General features: G+C 51.0%; 1 protein-coding gene across 1 annotated transcript; it reads right to left on the reverse strand.

The window, feature by feature from the left end:
- Positions 1-207: 207 nt before the first annotated feature.
- PITX3 (paired like homeodomain 3) lies at positions 208-7,677 on the reverse strand (the record flags this gene model as incomplete). Its single annotated transcript, XM_084264315.1, has 3 exons — positions 208-1,649; positions 2,661-2,866; positions 7,569-7,677. 3 exons carry the CDS (start codon positions 7,675-7,677, stop codon positions 1,086-1,088), a joined length of 879 nt encoding a protein of 292 aa, XP_084120441.1. The 3' UTR covers positions 208-1,085.
- Between the last annotated feature and the right edge of the window lie 827 nt (positions 7,678-8,504).

Below are 8,504 nucleotides of genomic sequence, written 5' to 3' on the forward strand. Positions count from 1 at the left end.
AACAAACATGGCTCCTACAAACCTCAGGCCCCTTTTCTGACTCGAGCTGCCTTGTGCTGGTGCTCACTCTTGCCCAGGCAGCTAGCTTGTGATTTCTGAGTCCTCGGGTGCAGACTGGTGCTCTCAATAACCAGACAGGCAGAAGCCTTAAAGGGATTGTGCCAACTTTTATTTTATTACCTTTTTTTGAAATGGGATTTGGGGAAGGGAAGGAGATGTGTGAGGGGGAGATGACTGTTGTAAAAGGGACACTTTGGATGTACGCTGGCAAAGGTGTTCCTGTCTGACTGGAAAAGACTGAAGCAGTAAAGCATGATGGGCAGGATGCTTGCTTTATGAGGTTTTGGTTTTAAGGTCTGCTTTGTAGGTTAACTTGTGTACAAAAAAAGAGCATACTTTAATGTTTATTATGTATTTGTGTGTGTGTGTGTATATATGAGATATATATGCACACACACATAGCTATATCCTTACAACTCTCAGTTCCCAAAGGCTTCAAGTCTGAAGGATCGTGCGTATATAGACATTATAAAGAGAGATGCCAATGTGTCATAAATAAGTGGGAAAGCTTTCTTTGACTGCTATCATGCACACCTGCAAGGAGAAAGGCTCGGCCAAGCACCAAATGGCGACCCCGTGTTACCCTGTCCCCGACTGTTCCCTGCAGGGGTAGTGTCTGGCTGCCCGTGCTGTCCCAGGGATTTGGGGAGCTCTCACCCTTGGGGATGCTCAGAAAGGCAGACTGAAACACGCTTAGTTCTGCTGCTTGTGGGTTGGCACCCTGCACATTTGGGCTCCTATTTCCCCAAGGGGCTTCCAGTAGACTGTTTTCTTTACCACAAGGGAGGAGGTGTGGTGGGCAAGAGGGTAAGGGGCTTGGGAGGGGAAAGACAGTCAAAATTCACCATACAATAGTTAGACAAGTCTTCGTAGAGGTCTGTCTGCCTGCTTGCTCTCAATCTCTCGTGCTCTCTTGCTCTCTCTCGCGTTCACTCTCGTTCTCTGCAGGACGTACGCTCTTGTAGGGCTAAAGGTCTCCTTTTGTCAGGCTAAGGTCAAGTCCCTGGTTGGCAGAGGGCAGCCTTTCATACGGGCCTGTCCACGGCGTATTGGCAAGGGCTCAGGTTGGAAGCTGCCGTCTGCACCGCTGGGTAGGTGAAGTTAGCATGCTGCTTGGCCTTCAGCCGCAGGCTGGCCAGGCTGGAGTTGCATGTGTCCCTGTACATGTAGGGGCTGGCTGTTGAGGCGTAAGGACAGGCACTAGATGAGACAGCAGAGTTGAGGCTTGGGCTGTTCAGGTTGTTGATGTTTCCCAGGTTGTTGAGGCTGGAGGCTGGTACTCCGGTCACTGCGGAAGGGACCATGGATGAAGGCATTGTCATCGAGGCAATGGAGCTGGGTGGGGAGAACATGGGCTGGGAGGAGAGGGGACTGACATTCATGGAGTTGAAGAATGGGAAGCTCTTGGCCGAGAGCGGGCTGGTGGCAAGCCCCTTGGTGGCCCAGTTGTTGTAGGAATAGCTGGAATACATGTCGTCATAAGGCTGCATCAGTCCGTTGAACTGGGCTCCAAAGCTGTTCTTGCACAGTTCAGCCTGTTGGTTCCTCTCCCGTTTCCTCCACTTAGCTCTGCGGTTTTTGAACCAGACCTATGTGAGCGAGCAAGAGAGAAGAGGGAGGGGATGAGATGGGAATGCAGCTGGGTAGTCTCTGAAAGGGGCCTTGCCCCAGTCTCTTTGCCCAGCAAAGTGAAAACTGTTGAAAGGCTGGGGATGTTCCTAGAGAGCTTGGGAGGCTGAGCATCAGAAAAGGGTTACAGCAAGGTATCTGGGCTGCAGGGTCACCTTCCAGCAAGAATCACCACCCAGATCAAAAAACAATCACTACTGCTTTATGATACACGGAATAACCCACCTCAATCAACAAATGGATGCCCTTCACACAGGGGAAAATGGGAGGAAAATACTTGCTGTATTGCTGAGTGACCACAGCCGGGGAGGAGGGGTTGGCACTATGTGACTTGGGATTTGGGGAATGCGGTTTGAGAGCTGTGGACTGGAGGAAATAACCTCTCTTGTTTTGACCTTGCCTTGGGACCAGCTTGGGTTGGGGGTGTTAGAAGACTGTCTTTGAACAGGAAAATCTGTTAGGGTTGGGGGGGGACACACTCAAACAATGTAACTTCCTAGAGCATGGAAGCTGCTGGAAGGCTATTCATGGTGCTGCTAACTCATATTTCTAGCAGCAGAGAGAAGCGCTCATTCCAGCTGGAGCCCTGCCATGCTATGCCTGTGACTGCACAGTGGTTTGAGAACCCCAAAGAGTGCCCTCCAGCAAGGCTAAGGCTGGACAATGGCACTGCAAGGCAGGGGTTGGCCAGGTTGGAGCAGGCAGCCAGCTGGTGGGGCTCTGTGGGGGCAGACCCTGGGTTTTGCATCTCCCTGTGTTGTTGCAAGGTGGCACTGGATGGGGATGACACCACCAGCACAGCAGACGTGTGTAACTGGATGTGTCAAGTCTTGGGTGAGGCGTTTTCAAGATGGTGAATTTTCTGGTGCCCCTAATTCCCTCCTTGGTTTGGGGGCAGCTTGGTGGCTTGTATCACAGCCAACATCCTCCCCACAACCTTAGGCCTGGGAAGTTGAGGGCTGCAGTCCTACCCGGACTCGTGCTTCCGTCAGGTTGGTCCAGACTGCAATTTCCTCCCTGGTGCTCATGTCAGGGTAACGGTTCCTCTGGAAAGTGGCTTCCAGCTCCTGGAGCTGCTGGCTGGTGAAGTGTGTCCTCTGCCTCCGCTGCTTCTTCTTGAGCGAGCCGTCCTCAGGGTTGGAGTCGTCTGTTTGGTTTTGCTGGGACTTCTCAGTGTCTGTGTGAGAAACAGGAAAATGGGAGAGATCCCCCAGGTTAACTCGGGGCCTTGGCTGCATTTGGGGGGCCTGTCCTTGGGCAACCAGTCCATGATCAGTGAGGTCTCCCTCCACAATGGCACCTACAGGAGCAGTCCCATCTCCCTTTCTTACTCTTGTAGGCAGACATCCACCCTGCACTAAACCCAAGAGCCCTTTGATGTAGCATGGCTTGCCCTTGTTTAACTGCTGTAATGGATGTCAGCTGTCAGGTGACTGAATTCCAGGTGAGCTTTCCAATCTCCAGTTGTCATTTGTTGCAGTTAAGAAGGGTCATGGTGGCAGAACTGGCCCAGGTCACGGTTTCCTACTCTGCTTGAAGCTCTCTGCCTGTGGTGCCCTTTAGAAAGACTGAACAGAAATTGCCACAGCAAAAGATCCAGTCGTGGGTTTGTGGATGAGTGATGGGAGAAAAAGCAAATTGCCAATGATAACGAAGAGAGGTTCTTAATTAAACTTCAGGAGCATAAACTTTTATCCCTTCTTGCTTCTCTGCCTTCTTACTTAGGTGCATGCATTTTTACTTTTAGAAAAGGCCTCTCATAGACCTTCCAGTAAAGTACCCAAGAATCTCCCTGTGCCTCCACCCCTGTCCTCCACTTGGAGTTCCCCCTCTTAGAGGCAGCATCTTTCATTTCATACCCTAAAGTGAACATCCTGGAGCTCTGTAGTGCTGGCACTGGTGTCTAGCAGACGTACAGCCCTGCCTCTTCTGAGGCATTAAGGCCGGGACTTAACACTGAGCTTTGGGCTGCCATGGCTGGAGGTGGGCAGCCAGGTACTTCCCTGTGTCACAGCCCCTCCTGGGGCTGTCAGAAGTCTGCAAACATGGGAAGAATACAAACATAAATATCTTCTGCCATCAAAAGAAATTGTTGCATTTGAGCACTTGGGCAATCTATGGAGGACAACTACAAGGGGGAAGGTTATAGCTTATGTTTAATTCTGTTAGGAACCAAGATGAATAACTGTGAAAATAAGTAATTTCTGATGTTCACCTCTTCCTTGTTCTGATCTCAAAACAAGGTGAAGAGGTTCCAGCTGAAAATCAGGTTTTCAGCAGGGAGGAGACGTGTTCTCTTGCAATGGGGAATATTCAGCTAAGCCAAGAAGAAACTATGATAAAGAGCTGCCAAACTGTTGCATCTGGAGAAGAACCTTTAAAAAGTCCTGACATTGTTCCACTGAGATTCAAAGGATTTTATTTCTTGGTTGGTTGGCTGTGTTTTTTTAAGTGATCTAGCGTAAAAGACCTCAAAGTTCAGAAAAAAATCATGGAAGGTATCTTGTACAGCTCCCTTGTCCAGGAGGGAGGCAATAAAACAGTAAGCTGGGATACAGCTGGGCAAGAAAAAAAGGTTTCCTCAAGTCAGATGGATGCACTCTGGAAAAATATGCCCCACAAAAGCCAAATGGAAAAGACAGAACCTAAGAGGGAGGGTGAAGGCTCTAAGCACTGACAGAGAACAGACTCTGCTCCAGGACAGTGCTGTACCCACCATCAGATGCTTTAGTGGGCCCATGGCCAGGGAGACACTCCAGTCCCAGGAAACTGGTGCCACTACACTGTTCCAGTGGCAATGTGTTAATTTGGAAACTTCTCCCTGCTCTTCCTGGGAAGCCTTCCCTGCACCTACCTTTCTCCAAAGGGACCAATGCTGGAATTGCAGAGAGCTTTTGCCAAAGAAGCACTTGCTTTTCATGGAGGGAAGCCTGGGTGCAGTCAGAAAAGGTTTGTTTCTCTGGGTGTGCAATGCATTGACTGAAGTGATGTGGGGTCCTCCCAGCCTCTGCTTCTGTGTCAGTTTAATGCTGCCTGCCAGCAGGAAAGCTAATGCAAGGACAGTGAGCTGGCTGATGAGAACCACTCAGAGACAGCTGGTGAGTCCTCTGCCATGTGTTGGCTCTCAACAGCAGGGTGCAAGCTGGTTCTGCTGAGCGGGACGGTGCCGTCTCCTGTTCCCAGTGCCAGGACCAGCTCATGTTTCCATCCAGGTTGTACCCACACGGGAACTTTCCTAGTGCACTCTTGAAACAGAGGAAGCCACAGGACCTGGAAAGTGGAACGGTGGGAGCTGGCCATGGTCTCATAGTCTCCTCATTCCCTTGAGCATTGTCATGTGGGGATCCCACATTCAGAACACTTGGAAACACAATTTTAATCTGGATTTTTTTTTTTTTTTAATAGTGGGTATGGCAAGGAGATAAATCTGGTTTCTGTAGCTCAGTGCTCTAAGCCAGTGTTGGAAGAGGGCGATTCCCACATTATCCACCTCTAAAACTGATTAAAAGAGGAGTGATGCCACCACGTCTGAGCTAGTTATTAGGAATGGCTCGGTACAGCATGAAGGGACAACATTTGGCTTGTTTGTTCATCTGCTAAGTCTGGGTTAATTAAAAGCCCGATGTGTACAGGGGATATGTTCCCAGAGGAGACCCTGACAAATGTGGATTTCCAAAGAGGCTACTACCAAGCAGGAGGCTGTGCACTAATTGTGAGCTCCTGCTCCTGGCTGCCCTTCTTCTTGTAGGAAGAAAGGATACTTAGAGGGAAGGAGAATGGACCAGAGGTACCACTGGTTTATGGACTGCATCTGGGTGGAAGAGATCACCAGGTACCTTGCTTTGTTATTTGTCTTCTGGGGTAGGACTTCCCATAAATCTTGTGAAGTCCAAGGAGATGTGTGAATCTGACTTTGAGCCTGGAAAAATCTCTGAAGCTACATGTTCTTCTTATTGTCCTCTCTGGTTTTACACTTGCTACCTGTGGATCTTCCTGAGAATTGCTTATGGGATTGTCATCTCCATTTCTGCTGCTTTCTCTAGGGGTAAAGTGCCCTCCGGAAATGGTGAAGAGCTTGGGCACTGCAGTGGGGACCAAAACCTTGGCAGTACAGGGAAACAAGGAACCTGCAGGAAGGATGGACCCTGTGGGTGCCCTCCGTACTGAGGAGCAGAATTTGAGGAGGTGCGGGGCAGTTCCCCCCTTGTCCCTGCTCATCCTTGCTCTCCTCCTGACCTGTGTTGCCTGATGAAACCTAGCAGGAGGGGATGTCACAAAATCCTCTGCACCACCAGAGGACCCTTGGGATTTCTCAGAGCTAAGCTCAGACAAGCAAGATTTGTGCGTCCTTCCTCAGGATCTCATATTCTGTAGATGAAGGGTGTGGGGCTAAGAAAGGAGGAGTGGGACTGCTCTTTTGAGGAAAGGCAAGAAGTGCAGCCCTGCCCTGTCCCAGGCAGCCCTCAGAGGTGGACTTGGTTCTGCCTGGCACTGGTGATGCGTGGCTGTCACGGGGGCCTCTCTGGTGTGAACACACAAGCCGCCAACCTCTGTGTGCAGGTAGCACTGGCAAACACCCACCTCCCAGAACCGTTTTATTTCTAGGCTGTTTAAGACAGCGGAGAGTGATGTAGCCAGGCACCCAGAATTTACTGTCAACCCAAAATAGGCTGTGGAATATCTCTCGTGCACGTTCGCCCACTCAATGAAAGGGCTGCGGTCATAGCTGGAATTAGCTGCTCACGCCTGATGGAAAAAAAGGCAGCTCCTAAATTGGCAGTTCTGCCGTGTGCCAGGGTGGGCTCGATTGGGAAGGCCACTTGAATGGAGATGACCGCTGTGCATCCAAAGCAGCTGACAAAGAGCCACTGAGCTTGGGGATGTGCCCAACTAAGGTACGTGTGCAGTGGGGAATTCGGCGGGTGGATTCTCTGACCATAGTTATCCCAGCGTAATTCCCTTCACGACACTTACTCCAGGGAATTTTAATCTGCATCATTATGCTCATTAGCTTTTGCACGTGCGTGAGCCTGGAGGCTTTACACAGGGAGGAGCGGGCTGTCCTCAGCCCTTGCTGGCACTGGCAGGGATGGCTTTGCATTGTCCCGTCGCATCCAGAGCAACAAGGGATGGAGTCACAGGACAGATCCAAAATTCAGGGGAGGAAGCCTTAGAGTTTGGTAGCTACTTTCTGAGCGGGTGTGAATGGTGATGTTGCTTTAGAACCTCATAAAGGGTGTGGTAGCTTTGGGGTTTGTTCAGCATTTGGGAATGGCCAGAGGCACCTCCTTGGGCAGGAGCAACCCACTGCCCACTGTAGAGCCTCTCAGAGGCTTTTTCAGTTAAAGCAGGGACGAGGCAATATTTCTCTTCCTCCTTATTGCCTGAACTTGGAAAGCTCAGCCCAAGGTTAACCTGTGGCTTTAATGTAAGCTATTTGAACAGAGCTTAAAAAAACCAAGCAGGCAGTTTAGAACCAGTTGTGGCCTTCTGTGCCTTGGATGGGATTTCATGTGCCATGGGAAGAGTTCTCCTGCTCTGGGGACCTAGTCTAGGCAAACAGAATAAAATCGGAGCTGGGCAGTAATCTGACTGGCCTGACTCGCTGCTGCAGCCTGTGCCCTCTGTCAGTGGTGGCTTCCTGCAGCCAGGCAAGGCACTCCCATTACCAGAACAGTGCTGTCACTGCCGTATGTGCCCCTGTGCCTTCCCCCTGCTCCCAGGGACAGCTGTGTTGCCGTAGCAGAGCTGGCTTCTGGTATGAGAAGCTCGGTGTGTTCCCAGGAACATCTCAGCTGGTGCCTGCAAGCCACCAGCCACCCGGACCCACCCACAAGGAGAGGTCAGGACCTCTCTTGCTCCTTGAGCCTTGCACTCACCACTGTGGTCCTGCCCTTTGCAGCTGTGCTCGTGTTGAGGGGTCCCGGAGTCTGAGAGAGACAAGGCTGGGCTGCGAGCCTCCGCATCTGCCAGCAGGTTGAAATCCATGAGGGAGTGATGGGTGACAGAGGAGGAGGAATCTGAAAAAGCAGCAGACGCAGAGTGATTAGGGAGATGAATCTGTGTATGTGACCTCTCCCCACCCCCTCCGGGAGGGACTTGCCAACCCTTAAGGTCTAGGAAAAGCAAAGGATCCCTGTGTGATCCTTGGACCCCTCTGAGTTTCCTGGCTGGAAAATGGACATGCCAGGCTTTCTGCTGAGCTTCCCTATAAATCAAAGATCATCTAGTGACGCTTCTATTTGCAGCCTTCAGAGAAAGAGCCTCCAATTTATAGGTGACATTCAGACTGAAATAGCAACGCCAGGAGCATGCTGTGTAACAGAGATCTGAGGAAGTGGTTCTGGGCCAGCCAAGGGCTGTTAGCACCTTCCCCAGACATCCCTGCTCTCCCATCCTCCCTGCCCAGCTTCCCTCCTCTTTCTCCCTTGCTTCTCCACAAATCAGTCAAGCACAAATAAAGCTGAAGGCGGTCCAGAGACAGTTAATGTAGACATACGTGCACATACCCCAAAAGAAAAGCACTCCTGTGCAGGGCACGATAGGAAGATGTGTCTGACTGCACAGCCACTGCCACAAACAGGAACCCTGGGCAGGGCAGTGCACATGATTTGGGTACACAAGGACTTCTGGAGCCTGAATTAACACGGGAATCGCATTACACACCCTTGGGTGCCTGGGGATGAGTGTGTCCAGCTGCAGCAGCAGCTCGCTTCCAGCCTTAGGTCATCCTGGCCAAAGGCTGCCCGCGTCCCCTCAAGCAACTCTTCTGTGCTTGTGGGTCACCTCTCCTGGCTGATAGCATCCCAGCTGGG

This window comes from Gallinula chloropus (assembly GCF_964237585.1).
Source record: "Gallinula chloropus genome assembly, chromosome: 5".
NCBI lineage: Eukaryota > Metazoa > Chordata > Aves > Gruiformes > Rallidae > Gallinula > Gallinula chloropus.